Source organism: Schistocerca cancellata, chromosome 5, assembly GCF_023864275.1.
Source record: "Schistocerca cancellata isolate TAMUIC-IGC-003103 chromosome 5, iqSchCanc2.1, whole genome shotgun sequence".
Taxonomy (NCBI): domain Eukaryota; kingdom Metazoa; phylum Arthropoda; class Insecta; order Orthoptera; family Acrididae; genus Schistocerca; species Schistocerca cancellata.
In genome coordinates, this window is record NC_064630.1 from 250,268,400 (window position 1) to 250,295,134 (window position 26,735).

Here is a 26,735-nt window from a genome sequence, read left to right on the forward strand (position 1 = left end):
ATAATAATATGACATAACACACATTCCCTTTACCTGGTGTATTTCCCACGCTTATACAAATTTTATTGGTACCTGGATTTCACGTTTCCTTGATTATTCAGTATTTCATTACGTGGTGACGTGCCCGGCAGGGAGAATCTTGCAGGTCGGTTCTCTTACCGTAAACACAGACCTTGCATTTTTTTCTGTTTTCATACGCATGTTCATGAAAACAACAACTGAAGGAGACACCATTTACTTTGACATGTGTCCAGCGAATCACATCCTTTGGGTCTGACCGCTGCAAACTGTAACTTATACATTTTTTTTACATAAACGAATTTGTGTCCTTTTTGTATATAGCCTCTATATATTGTATGTTCATTTACATGCTATTTTGTCTTTACAGATACCATGAAATGTGCCATTTTTTGATGCTATGCTACTCCCCTTTGCCATTATTGCACACCCTGGGCAAAATAGTATTATTACAGATATATACACTCCTGGAAATGGAAAAAAGAACACATTGACACCGGTGTGTCAGACCCACCATACTTGCTCCGGACACTGCGAGAGGGCTGTACAAGCAATGATCACACGCACGGCACAGCGGACACACCAGGAACCGCGGTGTTGGCCGTCGAATGGCGCTAGCTGCGCAGCATTTGTGCACCGCCGCCGTCAATGTCAGCCAGTTTGCCGTGGCATACGGAGCTCCATCGCAGTCTTTAACACTGGTAGCATGCCGCGACAGCGTGGACGTGAACCGTATGTGCAGTTGACGGACTTTGAGCGAGGGCGTATAGTGGGCATGCGGGAGGCCGGGTGGACGTACCGCCGAATTGCTCAACACGTGGGGCGTGAGGTCTCCACAGTACATCGATGTTGTCGCCAGTGGTCGGCGGAAGGTGCACGTGCCCGTCGACCTGGGACCGGACCGCAGCGACGCACGGATGCACGCCAAGACCGTAGGATCCTACGCAGTGCCGTAGGGGACCGCACCGCCACTTCCCAGCAAATTAGGGACACTGTTGCTCCTGGGGTATCGGCGAGGACCATTCTCAACCGTCTCCATGAAGCTGGGCTACGGTCCCGCACACCGTTAGGCCGTCTTCCGCTCACGCCCCAACATCGTGCAGCCCGCCTCCAGTGGTGTCGCGACAGGCGTGAATGGAGGGACGAATGGAGACGTGTCGTCTTCAGCGATGAGAGTCGCTTCTGCCTTGGTGCCAATGATAGTCGTATGCGTGTTTGGCGCCGTGCAGGTGAGCGCCACAATCAGGACTGCATACGACCGAGGCACACAGGGCCAACACCCGGCATCATGGTGTGGGGAGCGATCTCCTACACTGGCCGTACACCACTGGTGATCGTCGAGGGGACACAGAATAGTGCACGGTACATCCAAACCGTCATCGAACCCATCGTTCTACCATTCCTAGACCGGCAAGGGAACTTGCTGTTCCAACAGGACAATGCACGTCCGCATGTATCCCGTGCCACCCAACGTGCTCTAGAAGGTGTAAGTCAACTACCCTGGCCAGCAAGATCTCCGGATCTGTCCCCCATTGAGCATGTTTGGGACTGGATGAAGCGACGTCTCACGCGGTCTGCACGTCCAGCACGAACGCTGGTCCAACTGAGGCGCCAGGTGGAAATGGCATGGCAAGCCGTTCCACAGGACTACATCCAGCATCTCTACGATCGTCTCCATGGGAGAATAGCAGCCTGATTGCTGCGAAAGGTGGATATACACTGTACTAGTGCCGACATTGTGCATGCTCTGTTGCCTGTGTCTATGTGCCTGTGGTTCTGTCAGTCTGATCATGTGATGTATCTGACCCCAGGAATGTGTCAACAAAGTTTCCCCTTCCTGGGACAATGAATTCACGGTGTTCTTATTTCAATTTCCAGGAGTGTATGTTACTGTCTGAAGAATTATTATTACATTTTTTGTTAGGTTAGTCACTCTTAGTACTTCATAATGTTTCCATGTTTCATTTATGCACAATCTTGCGTTCTAATGTCCTGTATATCTCTTGTACTTGATGATGACCAGTTTACTTGCTTTCACCTATGTAGATTTAAGAAATCAATGTATAAGGGGCGTTCAAAAACAAACGAGCCGGAGGCATAATTACAGGAACCAGTATTTGTATGTTAGAAGCATTGACCCTGGCTGTTGATACACGTGTCCCACTGTGACACAAGGCGGTGAATGGCTGTCTCATAAAATTCCCGGGGCTGCGATGTTAACCATTTTCAAACATACAACTGGACGTCGTCGTCCATGGTGAATCGTTTGCCCCTCAGAGGCTTTTTAAGGAGATCAAAAATGGCGTAATCACAGGGACAGAGGTCCTGACTTTATGGAGGGTGGCCGAGAACCTCCCACGAATTTCTGCAGGAGTGCCGCGACTGTGTTGGCCGTATGAGGCTTTGCACTGTCGTGGAGCAGAATGACCCCAAGGGTGAGATTGCCTAGTTGTTTTGATTTGACCGCTTGGCGAAGGGTGGTCAAGGTTTGCGAGTAACGCTGGGCATTGACCGATGTCCCGTGCTGCAGGAAGTTAATCAGAAGGGAGCTATCTTGGTCAAAGAAGAACGCCAGCATAACCTTTCCGATTCACCACTGCGTAGCCTGTAGTTAGCATTTTTATATTTTTGTATGAGATACCAGAGTATATCGCGTTCCACCGTTGCTGCTCTATAGGTAAGACGATTTAATTCATTTGTTATGTGCACAGGATCCAACGTTATTAGTTCTGAACAGGGTCTTAGGATTCAGTGCTTAAGGGGCTGAATGTATTTTGCAGTCACTGTATTTCTTTATTGGTATTGGAGAGTTGCATTGCCCAATCGATTCGTAAAGTTTTGCTAATAATGACATAGTACACCACTTGCAGTTCCAAAACGCTACACGATAATTCGAGTTTTGTATCCATTCCACGGTTCAGACATTAATTCAACGTAATTGTAGTCTTTATCTTTATCTTTCTTTTTATTAAAGAACGTTATACTTAAATTAAAGAATGTTACAAACGGTCAGAATTTTGCATTTCTGTCAAAGCCGATAATGAGTCTATGCGATAGTTTTTCCTTGCAGTCAAGGTGTGCAGCCTCAGATTTGGCAGACACTCTTCTATTTTTCGGATGAATATCTTGAACACTTAATTTAGAGATGTTGCTCCAGTATTATTAGTGAAACAACAGTTTTAACACACTGCGATCGCATGCCCACTTCTTATCACAGCCTGCTCCCAACTGGCTGGCTGGATGCACATCATTTGTTTACAGTTGTCAGATCAAGCCGTGTACATAGTAACTATGTTGACGTCATTTACACACCAGAAATAAAGTCAATCTCGGAGGTATCTGAACGGATGGTGCATGTGGGAGGAACTTAACGTTGCACTTAAACGATAACAATTCACAATACACAACAGTGGCGTAGGGTAAGTTGGAATGAACAATATCGTATAGGACATTTGCGATTTATTAGACTGGGAAATAATATCAAACTGGCGTACAAAAGGCATATAAACTTCAGCGCGCGCGTGCCATGCGAGATTTTCGACATCCTTTCGTTCATTTAGTCGGTTATTTCTTTAACATAATCTTGCCCGAGAAGGTATTCAAATAAACGCTTTTCTAAACCTTACGCAAAAACTATTTACGTTTGCTATTCGATTTAAACTCTTTCCTTACATACACAGCACTTTAATAGTAAGAAGGCCAGAAAAATAAAACGATTCAGTTGTTAATTTTATGCCGTTAAAATTCACAATATTTTCATTTAACATGTACACAAACGTCATTTTTACATTTCGTAAGTGCAATAACAAGGAGTATTTCATATTGGGTACGATTTTAGCCAAAATGTCGCACGACAAGCATGCACTGTTAAATAAGTAGCTTTTGTTGCTGTTGTTGTGGTCTTCAGTCCTGAGACTGGTTTGATGCAGCTCTCCATGCTACTCTATCCTGTGCAAGCTTCTTCATCTCCCAGTACCTACTGCAGCCTACATCCTTCTGAATCTGCTTAGTGTATTCATCTCTTAGTCTCCCTCTACGATTTTTACCCTCCACGCTGCCCTCCAATACTAAATTGGTGATCCTTGATGCGTCAGAACATGTCCTACCAACCGACCCCTTCTTCTGGTCAAGTTGTGCCACAAACTCCTCTTCTCCCCATTTCTATTCAATACTTCCTCATTAATTATGTGATCTACCCATCTAATCTTCAGCATTCTTCTGTAGCACCACATTTCGAAAGCTTCTATTCTCTTCCTGTCTAAACTATTTATCGTCCATGTTTCACTTCCATAAATGTCTACACTCTATACAAATACTTTCAGAAACGACTTTGTGACACTTAAATCTATACTCGATGTTAACAAATTTCTCTTCTTCAGAAACGCTTTCCTTGCCATTGCCAGTCTACATTTTATATCCTCTCTGCTTCGACCATCATCAGTTATTTTGCTCCCCAAATAGCAAAACTCCTTTACTACTTTAAGTCCTTTACTACTTTAAGTGTCAGCATCACCCGACTTAATTCGACTACATTCCATTATCCTTGTTTTGCTTTTGTTGACTTTCATCTTATACCCACCTTTCAAGACACTGTCCATTCCGTTCAACTGCTCTTCCAAGTCCTGTGCTGTCTCTGGCAGAATTACAATGCCATCGGCGAACCTCAAAATTTTTATTTCTTCTCCATGGATTTTAATACCTACTTCGAACTTATCTTTTGTTTCCTTTACTGCTTGCTCAATATACAGATCGAATAACATCGGGGAGAGGCTACAACCCTATCTCACTCCCTTCCCAACCACTGCTTCCCTTTCATGTCCCTCGATTCTTATAACTGCCATCTGCTTTCTGTACAAATTGTAAATAGCCTATCGCTCCCTGTATTTTACCCCTGCCACCTTTAGAATTTGAAAGAGAGTATTCCAGTCCACATTGTCAAAAGCTTTCCCTAAATCTATAAATGCTACAAACGTAGGTTTGCCTTTCCTTAATCTTTCTTCTAAGATAAGTCGTAGGGTCAGTATTCCCTCACGTGTTCCAACATTTCTACGGAATCCAAACTGATCTTCCCCGAGGTCGGCTTCTACCAGTTTTTCCATTCATCTGTAAAGAATTCGCGTTAGTATTTTGCAGCTGTGACTTATTAAACTGATAGTTCGGTAATTTTCACATCTGTCAACAACTACTTTCTTTGGGATTGGAATTATTATATTCTTCTTGAAGTCTGAGGGAATTTCTCCTGTCTCATACATCTTGCTCACTAGATGTTAGAGTTTTGTCAGGACTGGCTCTCCCAAGGCTGTCAGTAGTTCTAATGGAATGTTGTCTACTCCCGGTGCCTTGTTTCGGCTTAGGTCTTTCAGTGCTAAGTAGCTTTTAAGGGGCAATTAGATGTCTTTTCCCTAGTTGATAGTCCGCAAGTGTGTTAGATCAATTTGGTCGTCTCGATTTCACATACACCACTGTGGATGCTACAAAAAAGTTTTCGGTTACACCCTGTATATTGGTTGAGTCTTCGCGGAAGACACAATCTAGGAATTTCAAAAGTACGACACACGGCGCCTCTCTTGTATCTTCTGTCAGTGGTGTTGAATGTCTGCCCCATGACATTTTCACGCTTGCTGAACGAAATCGTCATTAAACGCACTATTCGCCATTTAGTCTCCTCTGTTTCCTTTGTTATTCCTACCTGATACGGACCCCAGACTGATGACCAACACTGAAGTTCCGGTCGAATTAGTTTCGATGTAAGCTACCGTCTTTTTTAAGTGACTACACGAGTATCTTTCTTAGGTGTAGTTTTATGTAGTTGTTTCACTTTAAATCACCCTGAGCAAATACTATGAGATATTTAATAGATGTGAATGCTTCCAGTGATTGGAAATTATGTGATCACACTGATCACACAGTAGCGGAACCATTTGCCTATTTCTACGCAATACGATACGTTTATTTGCATAAAGGGTAAACTATTAATCCCCGCACCAGAAGTCGACCTTTTCGCAGGTCTTCCATAATCTTCAAGCCTTGCGATTTCTCTGTATAGACTGAGGTGAAAAAAGTCGTGGGACAGCGATATGCTCATTTACAAATGGCGGTAGTATCGCGCACACAAGCTGTTAATGGGCAGTGCATTCGTTGAGCTGTAGTTTGTACTCAGGTGATTCGTGTGAAAAGGTTTCCGATGAGTCTCTATTTCAGTTGGCAAAAGGCGGTATCAGAGTTCGAGTGTGGCACAGACCCTACGAAGCCATGAACACAAGTCGTCAAAAAGGCACTGTGCAAGTTGGTGGTGGGTCCATAATGGTGTAGGCCGTGCTTACTAGGAACGGAGTGGGCCCTCTGGTCCAACTGAATCGATCGTTGACTGGAAATGGTTATGTTCGGCTACTTGGAGACCATTTGCAGCCATTCATGGAATTCATGTTCCCAAACAACGAAGGAATTTTTATGGATGAAAATGCGCCATGTATCGGGCTACAATTGTTCCCGAAGAAGAACATTCTGGACAGTCCAAGCGAATGATTAGGCCACCCATATCACCCGACATCAATCCCATCGAACATTTATTGGATATAACCGAGAAGTCAGTTAGTGCAGAATATTCTGCAAGGGCTATACTTTCGCAATTAAAGACGGCTATACAGGCAGTATGGCTCAATATTTGTGCAGGGGACGTCTAACGACTTCTAGAGTCGGTGACACGTCGGGTTGCAGCATTACGCCGGGCAAAAGGATGTCCGACATCGTTTTAGGGGGTATCCCATGACTTTTGTCACCTCGGTGTACAAGGACGTCAGCTTCTCGTGGTCTAATGGTTAGAGAGGCTGTCTCTAGACCACGAGGCCCTCGTTTCGATTCCCGGCCTTTTTGTGCATTTCCCCCGAATGAGGAGGAGGAGGAGGAGGAGATTAGTGTTTAACGTCCCGTCGACAACGAGGTCATTAGAGACGGAGCGCAAGCTCGGGTGAGGGAAGTATGGGGAAGGAAATCGGCCGTGCTCTTTCAAAGGAACCATCCCGGCATTTGCCTGAAGCGATTTTTAGGGAAATCACGGAAAACCTAAATGTGGATGGCTGGAGACGGGATTGAACCGTCATCCTCCCGAATGCGAGTCCAGTGTGCTAACCACTGCGCCACCTCGCTCGGTCAGAATACTTAGAAGATGCGACAAATCCACTAAAGAGAAAGCTTACATTACACTTGTTCGTCCTCTGCTGGAATATTGCCGCGCGGTATGGATCCTTACCATGTAGGATTGACGGAGGACATCGAAAAAGCGCAAAGAAGGGCAGCTCGTTTCGTGTTATCGCGCAATAGGGGTAAGAGTGTCACTGATATGATATGCGAGTTGGGGTGGCAGTGACTGAAACAAAGGCGGTTTTCTTGCGGCGAGACCAATTTACGAAATTTCAATCGCCAACTTTCTCTTCCGAATGCGAAAATATTTTGTTGACACCCACCTACGTAGGGAGAAACGATCATCATAATAAAATTAGAGATATAAGAGTCTTACCACCATTTATCATATATGCAACAGCACCATTCACGTACAGTCACATGGAGGTTCCGACTAGTGATGGGGAGCTCGTGAATGAGTCGTTCAAATGAACGCTTCACTCCAGTGAAGTGTGAACTAACCACTCAATTTCAATGAACTGGTACTTCAAACTCTTCACAGATAACACACTCCACACTTATTTCTAGTTCACTCACTCTCTTCCCCTCTCCCTCGCCCATTACTTCGGCGCTACGTCACTCATTCTCCCTTCACTTCAGTGCCCCCTCTACTGCCTGTCGACGGATCGCGCGGCGTTTGTGGGAAACGATAGGTTTGCGATGGGTTTGGTGGTGAGGGGCGAGGGGAAGGCAGCGTCAGCTGCTTCCTGCAGTGCTGACATCTATTTGTGCAGTTCAGTTACACTTCGGGTCTACCGGTAGTCTACCGTTGGCAGCGCTTGCGGACAAATGAATATTACAGAATATAGATACAAACGAAGAGGCTGGCTGTGTCAGCACGCACAGCCAATATGAAAATAAAAGGTTTGCTAATAACACTGAAAGAAGGATTTTACCTGAAATCCTACCAATGACTACAGGTGACAGTTTACGTTTTGAATCTGGAGGGTTATTATTCTCAACAAAAATAAAATCTACAGGAAAACTTCTGAATAATTACTTAACGTAGATATATAGACTTTGTGACAGTGGTAAACATACTCATTCTGTTTTGAATTAAATTTTAAAAGGAACATGAAATTGGACTACATTTCGTTGGTAGCCCTAGTTTTCTTTCCATGAATACAACAAATAATGTTTCACTTGGCAGATAAAGACTTTTTTGGGCGCTTCATGAGAAAATGTCGAGCAGGATAAATGTAATACCTTTTTTATATGTGACAGGCTTCTCTGTTTATCTTTCCTTTGTCCCCTTCGACTATGCTCTATTTAAGTTAGCTCATACGCTGTAAGAGCGTAAAACGTTGTGTGCACGATGCTGCATAGTTCGGCCATCTGTTGGAAAAATTATGAAGTATTACGAAGCTTTATTGTACGAGCGAGGCGAAGCGAGCGTAGCCGCGGCTGAGCGGCGAACTGGGCAACTTCGCCAGGCTTCCGTACTTCATGAATGAACTACTTCATTTGAACGCTTCACGGCAAAGAGTGAAATGAATGAAGTAGTTCACGGGAATGAACGAGTTCGACCCATCTCTAGTTCCGACCTTACACAGTACGTTATTGTTGACAGTCCTGCCTCCACAACAATTCCTTGGGGTACACCCGAAGTTACTTTTAGATCTGGCGATTTATCTTTGTTAAGAGTAGCATGCGGTATTTAATAGGGACCCCTCAATGCTATCACAGACTTTTGGGAATCTGTCAAGTTATTAAATTTGGAGGGAGAGGTTAGGCGTGGCATTGTCGTCACAGCCGACACAAGCGAGCCATTGTGGCGGCTACAGAGGGCACAGCCTAACGCAGAGTGGCGGTAGTCCACTGGCCGCGCAGACGGAGTGCGACTAATTAGTTATATGTAAAGCGGGCGGCGGCGGCGCGCTCTCTGTGGGGCGACTGCCGCCTTTGATCCGCCGCTGGCCGCTCCCAGCTACCAGGCTCTGGCCCGCTCTCCTCTCAACGGTAGGCAGCAGAGGGCTGGCAACCGCATTAGTGCTGCCACTGCGGCGCGTTGGACCAATTACAGCACCAGCCACCGGCTCCTGCCCTACGCGCTGACGTATGTGCTGACGTGGCACAACCGCACTGCGACACAGGAGTCAAAATCTCTATTAGTAAGTACCCTACGAAAATGAAAACTTCGCAATAAAACGTCCCATTCATGTTAAGAGGATTTTTTTATTTTGACAAAAAGATGGCCAATTAGTAATAAATTTTTATTTTTATGTCTGATAACCGGTTTCGATCTTCAAGACTATCTTCAGATCAAGACTCCAGACGATATGACGATCCGGTGCACTTAGTTACTGTGTAGTATCGACTGCTACCTGTCTCTAACAGTTCAACTCTTTTACAGCTATCTAATAAGTAATAAAAAAAAAACCTACGGTTATTTCATGCAGAAAAATGCAACGGCACACATCACCTACACTTCTACAACCTTGTAACGAGGTGCTGTTCTTGATAGTATCCTCGTGGTCCTGAAGTGTGTAACATTATGTAATTGTCTTATCATTTTAAATCATTCACTAATCGAGCAGTCGCTCGGCAACAGCTACAGTTAGCAAATAATGTTGCGAGAATGTAAAAGGTGAACGACCTGTGACGTAACTTGTTTATTGTCGAAGCGCCGTCAGAGATGCAGTGAGTTATTGACTTTGAAAACCGCGGCGCGAAAAACAGACAGAAGAAGAACACTTTTACACATTTTTTTTTTTTTTTGAGGTACGAGATATTCTCGATGAACAGTTACTCATTCTTCTCTTGTCTCCTGTAACTTGTGTCGGACGCGCATGTCTTGCCGCCGTATTATTATTGTTAAAATTAATATTGTTCTACATAAAGTAAATGTGTAATACTAAAAGTGCCTAGCAGTAGATTTATTGTGCGACGTGTATGTGAAAACGTCAAAGGAATTGTTTTCATTAAGAGAAGTGCCAGTCAAAACGGCATCCATGTTAAATCCTTCATTGCAGTGTAAGTTCTTCTATTAATTGCCATAAATTCAGAGTTAAATGGAAATGGTGTATGGACTATTTATTTAATATAGAATCTATGTCTCATTTCTTCATGAAGTTATTTAATTTTCTTTATGTTTCTGCCAAATAGAGAGTTCACAGTCACGAATTCTTTCGTCGAGATCGGACGGAAGTTGCATGCGGCGAAATATTTTCTCCGCGCCATACTCTACTGATAAATGCATGATAAACTACGGTCCCTTAGGAAATTCATGTTGAGCTATCCAAAATAATTATATTTTGAATAGGCATTTACTCTCCTCTGCAGTGCAACTTCCGACTGATCAGACGATCCAACAAGAAACAGCCGCAAACGGTCGGCGTTCGCAAATATGTTTCCACCGCTGATTATAGCTATATGTTACAGCACAAAAGTAAACATATTGTTATAATTAGCGACTACGAACGGGGACGTTTATAACTGTATGTTTATGTATACTCATTACGTAAACATATCGTTATAAGTGCTAAATAGCGCAACGATTTTTCTGATTATTTCCAAGGCCGGTCATAATTCTTCCAGCTTATTCACAGCTGTCCAAGCAAAGGGGCTTGGAGTGTCATGCAGAGATCGAAGTTGATACAAACGTTGCAATAAATAGCAAATCAAGTATAATCTTAGAAAGATCGATTAATGAACATCTCCTGGACGTTAATAAGTGTTTCCTATCCCATGATTTGTCACTAAACATAAAAAAAGGGCACCGTAGACAGATCCGAACTTGTAAGATATTTTCCGTCACAATATGCCTAAGATACGAACACACGCAGATAGAACAAGTTCACAGTGTTAAGTTCTTGGGATTACAGCTTGACAATAATTTCAGCTAGGAGGAGCATACTACAGAACTGTTGAAGCACCTACAAAAATCTCTATTTGAAATGCGAACGTTGTCAAACAGACACGATATAAAATTAGGAAGCTAGCGTAGTATGGCTACTTTCGTTCTATGATGTGGTATGGAATCATTTTTTGGGGTAACTCGTCAAACCAAGCTAAAGTTTCCCGCATTCAGAAACGTGTAATAACAATTATCTGTTAAGTGAACCAGGAGTATTAACAGCTGCTTCCATTTATGAAATTTGTCATTAAAATAAAACCTGTTTTTCAGACCAACGGTCATGTGACCAATACTAAACATAATACTAATCTTCATGAAGAATTAATGTCACTTATTTTGGCCTAGAAAGGCGTCCACTACTCAGGAACAATAACATGCCAGCAGTCAAAACAATTTGAACTCCTAATAAAGTTCAGTTTAAGAGGAGCCTAAAGGATTTATTGGCGGCCAACCGCTTCCACACCATTGATGAATTTCTTAGTAGAACCAGCTGATGTGTATATGTTACTAATAACATCATAGAGCGCGAGTAATATGTACAATCGGACCTCTGTAAATTAAGTAATTAAGTGCAGTAATGGGATAAGTGAAAATAAGCGCTGTAATATTTTTTTTTTTATCTGATGATGTTTGACTGCCCAAGAATTTTCATGTGAACCTCAGTGAGTTGAACATTTACATCTTTTGTGACAAATTTGTTATTACCTTTTAAATGAAAATATGTTTAAGATTTTTTGACTATTTCATATCCATCAAAACCATTTCACTTTAGGTCTGTGGAATGTACATTAGCTAATGTGTTGTTTTTGTATATGTTTATTGTGTATTCTATTTTTTGACACGTTCTACATGCTGGAGGATATTCCCACTACGGATCTAGTGGAATGAAAAGCAGATCTAATCTTTCCCTGCCATTGGTCCTCAAGCAACGCCGGATACTGTGCTTACTGCTACAACTTAGAACCGATCAATATCTTTGTACTGCAGATTGATCTTCGAAGCAGTCGTTTTCCCTGTATAAACAAACTGCAATAATTTGCATCGGAAGTGGGTAACTGGTTACGTGACTTTATGTGAATCTTTTGGGTAGGGGTGTTGATGTTTCCTTTGAATATTACCGCCTCCACAGCAGATCGCTAACGTACCCGTGGCACTTGACGAGGAGGTAAGCCGATTCAAACACCGATGGTGGCGGATATTTTAACAGCCACTACGTGGTCGGCAAGGGGAGAAGTGGTGATACATAAAGTTCCTCATCATCATATTTTGCGCCAATATCCTAAATTAAATAGCAGACCTGTTCAGACTGCCTCATGGGATGAGGGGATGAGACACTGTTAATATAGATCACGTTTCGAACGGGGATCTTAACTCCTGACGAGAATGTAGTGTGCCGGCACCTGATTTCACCCTCTCCATTTTCTCATCATCATACAACACAAACGTGACACAACACTAAGCGCGCGCACACACACACACACACACACACACACACACACACACATCCAGTGCAGTCGCCAACAATCAAGAGAACCACCTAACACATAACTCTCATATTTTGCGAAGGAAAGGCCCAATTGTGCGCGAGGGGAAGAAAGACATTTGCTATCAGGCGACACAGCGTTCCCCTGTGTCACGAGTCGGTTTATGATCAACGGCCGTTCTCAAGCAGTTAAAAGTGAAGGTATGTGCGAGTAAATGTAATATAATGTGCATAAACCACGAAATGACACGATATAATTTTATTACGTGGCAATAATCGCCGTTTTAGCCACAAAATGTCAGTTTTGCACGGAGCTATTTGAAGTTGAATAACAACATAAATCCGGATTGAAAACGAAATATTATTTTCAAAATACCGAGCAGTGAGACTGATATTTTGTTTTAAACGAAAATCATCTTATGGACACTTCGTCAAGAAGTGAGAAAATTTAAGCGCTCCTTCAGTGTAATCCGTAATAATAATGATGTCCACAGCTGCGACACTATGAGAAAACTCAATCTTTATTACTCTCTAGGTGAAATGTATCTGCTTTATTTGATGAAGTTTAATTTGTATTCTGAATGGGAAATATATGTAAATTAATCACATCATTTATATCGCATCTAACTTACTCAAAGTACGATATATTCGTATGAGCCATATTTCGTATCTTACTTTCCGTTGGAAAGACGAATAAGATCTGTGGTTGTCCAAACCGCGAACATGTTTGGCTTAGTTGTTCATGCGAGAAATACGGTTTTTTAAAAAATTCCCTTCGAAACATTCGAATGTTTGCCGCTGTGCCTTATGGATAGTTACACTGTACGCTAATCCTACCGGAAAGGGCGCATTTAAAGCTAACTAGTAAGGAATTGAATGTTATTCGTGGTGTGAATATCAACATTAGTTTTACTTTTCCAGTTAATACTTCCCCATCTGTGATGTTGTTTAGAAGCTGTTTGCCTGCTTATACCATTACGGTCGGAGGAAGGCAATGGGAAACCACCTCTGCTAGGACCGTGCCTAGTCGGCGCTGCGGGTCTCCCGCATCATCCCCTACGCTCCCCGAAGCATGGGACCTCATCATCATCATGTCTCAGAGCACTATGGCACTTAACTACTGTGGTCACCAGTCCCATAGAACTTAGAACTACTTAAACCTAACTAACCTAAGGACATCACACACATCCATGCCCGAGGCAGGATTCGAACCTGCGACCGTAGCAGTCGCGCGGTTCCGGACTGCCCGCCTAGAACCACTAGACCAACACGGCCGGCATCATCATCATACCAGGAACATTAGGTGAAAGTAAGAATTCCATTCTGAAGATTACACTTCTGTATTTAAATATTTTTCTGTCACTGGTATTATATTCTGTATTTGTTGATTTGTTTGCTGGACTATGTCCTTTTTTGTTGCTCTAACTGTTCAGTCACGTAAACATTCTTTGTTTACGTAGCTTCTATCTATAAACTGATACATTTTTCCGATGAGGTGTACGCCGGTTAGCACACTTTTTCCCGAGTGTAGATCGGTGGAATATGTGCCGTTTCTAGGACATTTGAAAATATTCATAAACATTCGACAGTATTCGATGACGTTATGGAACAATCTCGAATGTTTCTCCTCGAAAAATATATTGATGTGAAAAAGACAGAATATGTGCTAGGGCCCACCATGATGTGATGGCGACTACTGAAACACTCGTGTCTGTATAACCATAACAGCTACCGTTGGACAACCAGTACAGCGCACATGAGGTTAACATATGCAAGGTGGTAAAAAAGGTGCTCCATATTTTGAGAGTTGGACGTAGCGACCAAGACAAGAAAATACGTCCAGTCCACAAGTGCTCTAGAGTGCATAATTCAAGAGCTTTGAGCACTTGTTCAACTTCCCTGTGAAACACATCTATACCAGAATAATGGAAATTATTATACTACATGGGAAAAGGCCAACTGGATCTTTTGTTGCCGCGCGGTTTGAGGCGTCATGTCAGGGACTGCGCGGCCCCTCCCGCCGGATGTTCGAGTCCTCGCTCGGTCATGGGTGTGTGTGTTGTTCTTAGTATCAGTTAGTTTAAGTAGTGTGTAAGTCTAGGGACCGATGACATTTGAACATTTTTCATCTTTTGTTATGGTCTGGCAAGTAAGTGGAGGGCGTAGGTAATAGCAAGCAAATTACATTAGAATCTCCGCAATAGATTAATGTGTTCTCATTTGTTTGCTGCAGTCTGTAAGTCGTTCGCTATATCAAAGAGCTTGCAGTAGAAAAGATATGTTCACAATAGCGAAAATGGGAAAGTCTTGATCTGTTTTAAGGTTTACGTTTCAGAGCACATGTTTACTAGACTTTTTTCTGGTTTTGGTCCACAATGTCACCTCCAAAAATATGAAATACTTTTTTAATATCATAACACCGGTCATCCATCCTAAGGGTCGTCAGACGCTTTGTCTCTGGTGTTTCGGTAGATATTTGCATTTTAATTTTTGTGATGCGCACATGGAGTGACCCCAAACAAGTAGTACTCTTCACGTCTTTAATGACTCCCAATGCCACCGTAAAGTGTTGTTTCTTTCCCGTTACGAAATATGATTTTTAAATAATGATTTCACGTTACATCTACATCTACATCTACATTTATACTCCGTAAGCCACCCAACGGTGTGTGGCGGAGGGCACTTTACGTGCCACTGTCATTACCTCCATTTTCTGTTCCAGTCGCGTATGGTTCTCGGGGAGAACGACTGTCTGAAAGCCTCCGTGCGCGCTCGAATCTCTCTAATTTTACATTCGTGATCTCCTCGGGAGGTATAAGTAGGGGGAAGCAATATATTCGATGCCTCATCCAGAAACGCACCCTCTCGAAACCTGGACAGCAAGCTACACCGCGATGCAGAGCGCCTCTCTTGCAGAGTCTGCCAGTTGAGTTTGCTAAACATCTCCGTAACGCTATCACGGTTTCCAACTAGCCCTGTGACGAAACGCGCCGCTCTTCTTTGGATCTTCTCTATCTCCTCCGTCAACCTGATCTGGTACGGATCCCACACTGATGAGCAATACTCAAGTATAGGTCGAACGAGTGTTTTGTAAGTCACCTCCTTTGTTGATGGACTACATTTTCTAAGGACTCTCCCAATGAATCTCAACCTGGTACGCGCCTTACCAACAATTAATTTTATGTGATCATTCCACTTCAAATCGTTCCGCACGCACACTCCCAGCTATTTTACAGAAGTAACTGCTACCAGTGTTTGTTCCGCTATCATATAATCGCACAATAAAGGATCCTTCTTTCTATGTATTCGCAATACATTACATTTGTCTATGTTAAGGGTCAGTTCCCACTCCCTGCACCAAGTGCCTATCCGCTGCAGATCTTCCTGCACTTCGCTACAGTTTTATAATGCTGAAACTTCTCTGTATACTACAGCATCATCCGCGAAAAGCCGCATGGAACTTCCGACACTATCTACTAGGTCATTTATATATATTGTGAAAAGCAATGGTCCCATAACACTCCCCTGTGGCACGCCAGAGGTTACCTTAGCGTCTGTAGACGTCTCTCCATTGATAACAACATGCTCTGTTCTGTTTGCTAAAAGCTCTTCAATCCAGCCACACAGCTGGTCTGATATTCCGTAGTCTCTTACTTTGTTTATCAGGCGACAGTGCGGAACTGTATCGAACGCCTTCCGGAAGTCAAGGAAAATAGCATCTACTAGGGAGCCTGTATCTAATATTTTCTGGGTCTCATGAACAAATAAAGCGAGTTGGGTCTCACACGATCGCTGTTTCCGGAATCCATGTTGATTCCTACAGAGTAGATTCTGGGTTTCCAAAAACGACATGATACGCGAGCAAAAAACATGTTCTAATATTCTACAACAGATCGACGTCAGAGATATAGGTCTATAGTTTTGCGCATCTGCTCGACGACCCTTCTTGAAGACTGGGACTACCTGTGCTCTTTTCCAATCACTTGGAACCTTCCGTTCCTCTAGAGACTTGCGGTACACGACTGTTAGAAGGGGGGCAAGTTCTTTCGCGTACTCTGTGTAGAATCGAATTGGTATCCCGTCAGGTCCAGTGGACTTTCCTCTGTTGAGTGATTTCAGTTGATTTCTATTCCTTGGACACTTATTTCGATGTCAGCCATTTTTTCGTTTGTGCGAGGATTTAGAGAAGGAACTGCAGTATGGTCTTCCTTTGTGAAACAGCTTTGAAAAAAAGTGTTTAGTATTTCAGCTTTACGCGTGTCATCCAATGTTTCAATGCCATCATCATCCCGGAGTGTCTTGATATGCTGTTTCGAGCCACTTACTGATTTAACGTAAGACCAGAACTTCCTAGGATTTTCTGTCAAGTCGATACATAGAATTTTACTTGCGAATTCACTGAACGCTTCACGCATAGCCCTCCTTACGCTAACTTTGACATCGTTTAGCTTCTGTTTGTCTGAGAGGTTTTGGCTGCGTTTAAACTTGGAGTGAAGCTCTCTTTGGTTTCACAGTAGTTTCGTAACTTTGTTGTTGTACCACGGTGGGTTTTTCCCGTGCCTCACAGTCTTACTCGGCACGTACCTGTCTAAAACGCATTGTACGATTGCCTTGAACTTTTTCCATAAACACTCAACATTGTCAGTGTCGGAACAGAAATTTTCGTTTTGATCGGTTAGGTAGTCTGAAATCTGCCTTCTATTACTCTTGCTAAACAGATAAACCTTCCTCCCTTTTTTTATATTCCTCGAGGTAATTTTCGGATAGTGCACTCAGTATAATGTCACTCGATGCTCTGTCCCTACCACCCGTCCTAAACATCTGAGTGTCCCAGTCTGTATCTGGCAAATTGAAATCTCCACCTAAGACTACAACATGCTGAGAAAATTTGTGTGAAATGCTACCCGTGTAGCGGCTTGCTGCGTGTAGTGGACTCCTGACATATCCAGCGGAACCCGAAACCCCACCACCCTATGGCGCAAGTCGAGGAATCTGCAGCCCACACGGTCGAAGAACCGTCTCAGCCTCTGATTCAGACCCTCCACTCGGCTCTGTACCAAAGGTCCGCAGTCAGTCCTGTCGACGATTCTGCAGATGGTGAGCTCTGCTTTCATCCCGCTACCGAGACTGTCAGTCTTCACTAAATCAGATAGCCGCCGGAAGCCAGAGAGGATTTCCTCCGATCCATACCGACACACGTCATTGGTGCCGACATGAGCGACCACCTGCAGATGGGTGCACCCTGTACCCTTCATGGCATCCCGAAGGACCCTTTCCACATTTGGAATGACTTCCCCCGGTATGCACACGGAGTGCACATTGGTTTTCTTCTCCTCTCTTGCTGCCATATCCCTAAGGGGCCCCATTACGCACCTGACGTTGGAGCTCCCAACTACCAGTATGCCCACCCTCTGCGACCGCCTGGATCTTGCAGACTGAGGGGCAACCTCTGGAACAGGACAAGCAGCCATGTCCGGCCGAAGATCAGTATCAGCCTGAGACAGAGCCTGTTACCGGTTCGTCAGACAAACTGGAGAGGCCTTCCGTTCAGCCCTCCGGAATGTCTTTCGCCCCCTGACACACCTCGAGACAACCTCCCACTCTACCACAGGTGAGGGATCAGCCTCAATATGGGCAGTATCCCGGGCAGCCAAAGTCGTAGTCCGATCGGGGGATGCGTGGGACGAGCTGGCCGTCCCCGACAAACCCCCATCCGGACCCTCACAGTGATGCCCATTGGCAACAGCCGCAAGCTGTGTGACCGAAGCCAACACTGCCTGAAGCTGGGAGCGAAGGGATGCCAACTCAGCCTGCATCCGAACACAGCAGTTGCAGTTCCTATCCATGCTAAAAACGGTTGTGCAAAGAACTTCTGAACTAATCTACAGAGAGCACAAACAATTCGACACAAAATTTAAACGGTTATTAAAATACAAGATTGCCTAATAGATGCAGTAATGCTGCTACTTGCGCACTGCTGACGCACTGCTCGGCGGCGGAAGGAGACTACGCGATTTTACACTATTCAGGTACTAAAACGCGATGCTACACTCTCAAACACTATAATACGCCAGAAATTTATGAATTAAGCAATGCAAGTACCAAAAACACGCAAAGAAGGTCCTAAATTAGTGTAGTGCGTTATTTGATGTATAGACAAGTGTTATCAGTGTTATTAAAACACAAGGAATAACCAGTACTCCATCAGCCACTGAGCAGCGCTGCCACATGGCGACAACAGCCAGCGGGGGCCAGGGCCATGGTGTCGCCACTGGAGTACAGTACTGGTTAGTCTTCGTGTTCTGCTGTCCGTGGTAACCCATGTCGATAAAACCAATTTCGTACTATTTTGGGACCACTCTGTCGAATGGGCCACTAAAAAACCGCTTTTTAATCAATTCTGTTCGTAAGGGGAAACAAACCGATGCTTGCCGTAAACACTGGGCGTCACATGAAAGATACGAGATTAACAGTATTTGTTTGGCATGACTCCAGTTGCACATCGCAAAACGGAACTGTGAGTATCTGAAAACATAACAGAGAAAATGTGTATCACGAGTTGGAGGGACACTAAAGCTATGACTGGCGCGGATTTGTTCAGTTACACAGTGAAATAAAATGTCTGATACACTATGTGATCAAAAGTATACGGACACCTGGCTGAAAATGACTTACGAGTCCCTGGTGCCCTCCGTCGGTAATGCTGGAACTCAATATGGTGTTGGCCCACCCTTATCCTTGATGACAGCTTCCACTCTCATAGGCATACTTTCAATCAGGTGCTGGAAGGTTTCTTGGGGAATGGCTGCCCATTCTTCACGGAGTGCTGCACTGAGGAGAGGTGTCGATGTCGGTCGGTGATGCCTGGGACGAAGTCGGCATTCCAAAACATCCAGAAGGTGTTCTGTAAGATTAAGGTCAGAATTCTGTACAGACCAGCCCATTACAGGGGTGTTATTGTCGTGTAAGCACTCCGCCACAGGCCGTGCATTATGAACAGGTGCTCGATCGTATTGAAAGATGCAATCGCCATCACCGAATAGCTCTTCAACAGTGGGAAGCAAGAAAGTGCTTAAAACGTCAATGGAGGCCTGTGCTGTGATAGTGCCACGCAAAACAACAAAGAGAAATTTTCACTGCTGGCACTACACACGCTGGCAGATGACGATCACCGGGTACTCGCCGTACCCACACCCTACCATTGGATCGCCACATTGTGTACCGTGATTCGTCACTCCAAACAACGTTTTTCCACTGTTCAATCGTACAATGTTTACGCTCCTTACACCAAGCTGGGCGTCGTTTGGCATTTACCGGCGTAATGAGTGGCTTATGAACAGCGGCTCGACCATAAAATCCAAGTTTTCTCGCCTCCCGCCCAACTCTCATAGTACTTGCAGGGGATCCTGATGCAGTTTGGAATTCCTATGTGATGGTCTGGATGGATGTCCGCCTATTGCATATTACGACCTTCTCCAACTGTCGGTGTTCTTGTCAGTCAACAGACGAGGTCGGCCTGTAATTTTTTGTGCTGTATGTGTTCTTTCACGTTCCCACTTCACTATCACATCGGAAACAGTGGACCTAGGGATGTTTCGGAGCGTGGAAATCTCACGTGCAGACGTATGACACAATTGACACCTAATCACCTGACCATGATCGAAGTCCGCGAGTTCCACGGAGCTCTCCATTCTACTTTCTCACGATGTTTAATGACAACTGAGGTCGCTGATATGGAGTACATGGCAGTAGGTGTCAGGGCAATGCACTTAATATGATAAACGTATGGTTTTGGAGGTGTTCAAGTGGTTCAAATGGCTCTGAGCACTATGGGACTTAACATCTAAGGTCATCAGTCCCCAAGAACTTAGAACTACTTAAGCGTAACTAACCTAAGGACATCACACACATCCATGCCCGAGGCAGGAATCGAACCTGCAACCGTAGCGGTCGCACGGTGCCAGACTGAAGCGCCTAGAACCGCTCGGCCACAGCGGCTGGCTTTTGGGGGTGTCCGGATACTTTTGATCACATACTGTAGGTAGCAAACAGTTGTGTAAAGCAGGCATAAAATCATTTCTTGTGGAATACTTGTCTCCTGTAGACGAATTTGTAACTAAAAACTGGTAGTAAGAGTAAGTAATAAAAACTTATAAAATTTTATTAAATTAAAACAAGTGTACTGTTTAATATCCTGCAAATCTGCTGCATATAGTCACATACACCAACAAATCATACATCGATAGCCTTTAAACTGACTAGTTTCAGCTCATTTCGATTAGAACGTAGACAGGTCTATGGTAGACGTAACTATGAAACATTGTTCTTTCTAAAGGGATTATTTAAATTTCTCTGCGTAATTTTAATTACCTTAATCAAACATAAGTAAAAGTGAAGCAACACTGCTTTCTCCAGGATACTTCTCAAGTAATGATAATCGGGATAAAATGAAAGGAATTCGGCTCATATGGAGTGTAATGGCTATCTTCCTTCCAACACCCCTCCCAGAAACAGCTTTAAATTTTACCCTACGTACCCTTCACCACCTTCCATTCGTTGGTTTGCAAGGTACTTTCGAACAAAGAGATGCCTGTGGTTCTCAGGCAGATATTCTATTGCTGTTGATTCCATGTCGTTTGTAGCTTCAGAATTGGACGGCTCGCTGCCAGCTTCTTCATTTCCGCCTCTCAACTGTGCGATCGCGCGGTGTCGAGCCCCCCCCCCCCCAACCCCCACACGTTTCTGCTCCGGCCCAGCTAAGGGGTGAGGCACGGGGTGGCGCCGGAACGAGTGGGCGGCAAACTGGGGCGTAGCCGTGATTGCTCGTCCCAAGCCGGAGCGGCAGCTGGCGCTGTCCCACACAGCGGGAGGCCGTCTCCAGAAGACGGCAAGACAGAGGCGTCGCCTCTCCAATACCTTAGTGAGATAGCTGCCGGTCATTCCGTCAACATTCTTTAATATCTTTATTTATAAAAGCATTTCAGCTACATTTTTTTTAGTGCCGTTTTATCCCCCTCTCCCTACATGGACGGGGGGTGGGAGGGAGGGGTGCTTATCAGTGACTGCTACGAACAGGGAATTCGTTTTCACATCTACTTTTAGGCCATCATCAAACTAATAAGATTAATGCGTGAGTAGGGAAGTCTATTCCGTGCTCACAGTGGAAAAAAGGACAAGAAACTGGACTGGAAAATTAGATGACTCACTGGCCGCTTGGCGCACTGCTGTCGCAGCTTATATAAAATTTACCAGAATGTGGCGACTGTATGTATTGGTACAACAATATGACGCTACTGTATTTCCTGACCTCGCAAGCTGTCACGTGCGCCCCACCCTCCCGCTACCTAACAGTGATTTTCTTTGTCCCCAGCGGCATCGAAGTCACAGTCCACTACTTCAAGAAACTATGTAATTGCGCGTAGAGTGAGTCTGAACATATATGCAGATTATCAAAGGTAGAGCAACTAATGAAACGTTTATGACTGTGCCCGCATCTCGTGGTCGTGCGGTAGCGTTCTCGCTTCCCACGCCCGGGTTCCCGGGTTCGATTCCCGGCGGGGTCAGGGATTTTCTCTGCCTCGTGATGGCTGGGTGTTGTGTGCTGTCCTTAGGTTAGTTAGGTTTAAGTAGTGCTAAGTTCTAGGGGACTGATGACCATAGATGTTAAGTCCCATAGTGCTCAGAGCCATTTCAATCATTTATGACTGTACAGTGTAGACCGTCTTCCACCAGTGTTTCACCGGCCACTGGTGGACGAGCGGTTCTAGGCGCTTCAGTCTGGAACCGCGCGACCGCTATGGTCGCAGGTTCGAATCCTGCCTCGGGCATGGATGTGTTTGATGTCCTTAGGTTAGTTAGGTTTAAGTAGTTCTAAGTTCTAGGGGAGTGATGACCTCAGATATTAAGTCCCATAGTGCTCAGAGCCATTTTTGAACCAGTGTTTCAGGATATGTCACTATTATTATTTAAGTAACATATTCCTGAATGGGCCAATTCAAGTTATGCAGATCTGTATGTTACTGTGTAAGTAGAAGGTGAACTACTGTAATTCCTAAAATTTTCGAGACTGGATTAACAAAAAAGCGACATGTTCTAAGATGATTTTGATGTTTCAGGTGTTTTAAATAGTTTGCCCACACTTAAGTAAAATGCGCAGAATATTCGTACAGCCATGTGAAACTGTAGCCCTTAGTGTGAATTTCTGCGTTTTGTCGTTTTGTGGTAGGTCCATATTACTAACACGAAATCTCCTCTTCTGTGGTGATTTTTTCTAGAAAAGAATTGTCCGTATTTAGCCGTTAAATCAAGTCATGGCAGGTGTCCGCGCGTCAAGGAGTCAAGGTGTGCAGGACCAACTTTACATACACTTCTCTATCCTTCAAAAGTACATAGAGCATATCTTGAACACTTAATTTAGAGATGTTGCTCCGTTGTGATTTCTGACATAACAAAGCTGACACTCTATCAATGAACGTCACTACGCAACATAGCCTGCTCAAAACTGGCTGCACTAGTGCCCCTTTGTTGTTCGTTAGTTCAAACTGCCACGATAATTATTGTGCTGACGTTGCATACACGCCAGGAATAAAATCAGTCTCTGAAATTTTTAGACGGACGATACATGTAACACATTTGTTAATTTTTTTCTCACGTAATACTTTTCAAACAATCGTTAAACTGTGTGTGATACTATAATATTATTTTGGAATACAAGATCTACTAGGCGGGTAGAAACAGTTTGAAAAGCTTGTAAGCGTGTTGCACGGGAGATTGTGCTGAGAAATAATTATTAAGAAAAAAAATCGATACATTGCGCTGTTTCCTAGTTATGTAGCATTGAAGTTGACTAACCAGGTTGTCACGCACGAAAATTCAAGCAGCCTCCCAGAGGCATTGCCACCAAACGTATTCTTCGTTTGATTTCCTCAGTCCCGACAAACGTTACTTTTTGTCACCAAGCTTAAATTCCGAAAAAGGCACAGTGTAACTGGTAATAGACATTTTAACAAGTAGTAACTTACAGACTCACATATGTCTGTGCATTACCGCAATTTAGCGTGTGCAAGTGCTTGGATTTGAGCATGGAACGACCAGACTGGATAAATTCAAAAATAAATAAATAAATGGCTCTGAGCACTATGGGACTTAACTGATGTGGTCATCAGTCCCCTAGAACTTAGAACTACTTAAACCTAACTATCCTAAGGACATCACACACACCCATGCCCGAGGCAGGATTCTAACCTGCGACCGTAGCGGTTGCGCGGTTCCAGACTGTAGCGCCTAGATAAATTCAATGTTAAACAATCCTGAAAAGGCGTAACCTATGGAATTTTGTTCTTAACTAGCACAGCTTCCCCTGCAACACCCTTACAAGCTTTTGAGAATATTTCTGATCGCTCTGTATATTGAGGTAAGTATGCTTGGCAGTGATTTTTTTTAGTGATCATTCAAGAAAAAAAACTTAATCAGATATACGTTTCGACCAAACGGTATCTGACGTATTTACATTTCCTCTACATTGATTTGATTCGATCTGATTAACACAAGGAGACAAAACAATAGATGTCTTAGCCCACTATTGCGGTTTCGCTCCTTACAATTCTAGTAAATCCAACCAGTGGCCTTAAGTGGGAGACCCTATACTAGCTCCGTATTAGACACGATTTCTTCAAGACTTGATGGCCTGAATATTCTGTACCTTTTGCCATGCAAAACTCCACATTGGAAGGTTACGTGTGATGCGGGTTCGTCGTCCTCATCTCATAGTCTATTTTTAAGGGCTTCTTCCTCTATACACATCGTGTGTGGATTTATCTACATATACATTGTATTCATTGCTTTTACTTTTATAATTAAGAAATTTGTATCCATTTACGAAGCAATCTAAGGATTTTCCTTTAGTATAGGGATGCTATTAGACGACAATAATTCAGTATAAACATGTAAGTGTAGCTGTGTCTAAACATTACTCTACTTTCACTAATACATTTAATTGTTACCATATATATTCCTGAGTTGGTCCACATGTGCTGGCCGAAGTGGCCGTGCGGTTGTAGACACTGCAGTCTGGAACCGCGAGACCGCTACGGTCGCAGGTTCGAATCCTGCCTCGGGCATGGATGTGTGTGATGTCCTTAGGTTAGTTAGGTTTACCTAGTTCTAAGTTCTAGGGGACTAATGTTCTCAGAAGTTGAGTCCCATAGTGCTCAGAGCCATTTTTTGGGTCCACATGTACCTATTCTTGCTTGTGCAAATATATTCGTATGTATATGGCCTGGCAAAGAAAAGTAGGACGCTCAAAAGAAGAAAAGATAGGAAATGAAACTTCGCGACTAGATATGTATGCGATGTTATTACAATGTTTGCAAAGTCAAGTCAAATTTACAAAGAACTTGGCAGTATGATCTCACTTATTAGTATGACAGTGCACCACTCTGGAGTGAATGCGAGCACTGGTTCGGTTGGGCAGGACGTCATAGTGCCATTACTCTCCTGAGACAAGCTTTGTTGTAACTGGTCATCATCAATATCCTGGATAGCTACATATCGTACTGATGCCCTCTAATATCGTTTGAGTACAGTATCCTGCGTCCTCTTGGATAAAATATTCCGGATTTAAAATAGTCCCCCATTCGGATCTCCGGGCGGGGACTACTCAAGAGGACGTTGTTATCAGGAGAAAGAAAACTGGCGTTCTACGGATCGGAGCGTGCAATGTCAGATCCCTTAATCGTGCAGGTAGGTTAGAAAATTTAAAAAGGGAAGTGGATAGGTTAAAGCTAGATATAGTGGGAATTAGTGAAGTTCGGTGGCAGGAGGAACAAGGCTTTTGGTCAGGTGAATACAGGGTTATAAATACAAAATAAAATAGGGGTAATGCAGGAGTAGGTTTAAAAATGAATTAAAAAATAGGAGTACGAGTAAGCTACTACAAACAGCATAGTCAACGCATTATTGTGGCCAAGATAGACACGAAGCCCACGCCTACTACAGTAGTACAAGTTTATATGCCAACTAGCTCTGCAGATGACGAAGAAATTGATCAAATGTATGATGAGATAAAAGAAATTATTCAGATAGTGAAGGGAGACGAAAATTTAATAGTCAGTGGTGACTGGAATTCAAAAGTAGGAAAAAGGTGAGAAGGAAAGATAGTAGGTGAATATGGATTGGGGCTAAGAAATGAAAGAGGAAGCCGCCTGGTAGAATTTTGCGCAGAGCATAACTTAATCATAGCTAACACTTGGTTTAAGAATCATGAAAGAAGGTTGTATACATGGAAGAATCCTGGAGATACTAAAAGGTATCAGATAGATTATATAATGGTAAGACAGAGATTTAGGAACTAGGTTATAAATTGTAAAACATTTCCAGGGGCAGATGTGGACTCTGACCACAATATATTGGTTATGAACTATAGATTAAAACTGAAGAAACTGCAAAAAGGTGGATAAACTGACTAAACCAGAGGTTGTACAGAGTTTCAGGGAGAGCATAAGGGAACAATTAACAGGAATGGAGAAAAGAAATACAGTAGAAGAATAATGGGTAGCTTTGAGGAATGAAATAGTGAATGCAGCAGAGGATCAAATAGGTAAAAAGACGAGGGCTACTAGAAACAGAAGAAATATTGAATTTAATTGATGAAAGGAGAAAACATAAAAATGCGGTAAATGAAGCAGGCAAAAAGGAATACAAACGCTTCAAAAATGAGATCGACAGGAAGTGGCAAATGGCTAAGCAGGCATGGCTAGAGGACAAATGTAAAGATGTAGAGGCTTATCTCACTAGGGTTAAGATAGATACTGCCTACAGGAAAATTAAAGATATCTTTGGAGAAAGGAGAACCACTTGCATGAATGTCAAGAGCTTTGATGGAAACCCAGTTCTAAGCAAAGAAGGGAAAGCAGAAAGGTGGAAGGAGTATATAGAGGGTCTATACAAGAGCGATGTACTTGAGAATAATATTATGGAAATGGAAGAGGATGTAGATGAAGATGAAATGGGAGATATGATACTGCGTGAAGAGTTTGACAGAGCACTGAAAGACCTGAGTCGAAACAAAGCCCCCGGAGAAGACAACATTCCATTGGAACTACTGACAGCCTTGGAAGAGCCAGTCCTGACAAAACTCTAACATCTGGTGAGCAAGATGTATGAGACAGGCGAAATGCCCTCATACTTCAAGAAGAATAC

At 43.5% G+C, this 26,735-nt stretch overlaps 1 protein-coding gene across 1 annotated transcript in view; it reads right to left on the minus strand.

Moving 5' to 3' along the window:
• LOC126188467 (peptidoglycan-recognition protein SC2-like) overlaps window positions 1-21,476 on the minus strand; it is an 86,884-nt gene extending 65,408 nt beyond the window's left edge. The window contains 1 exon segment of the mRNA XM_049930070.1: window positions 21,275-21,476. Coding sequence (XP_049786027.1) covers window positions 21,275-21,476 — 202 coding nt within the window.
• Window positions 21,477-26,735: the final 5,259 nt, after the last annotated feature.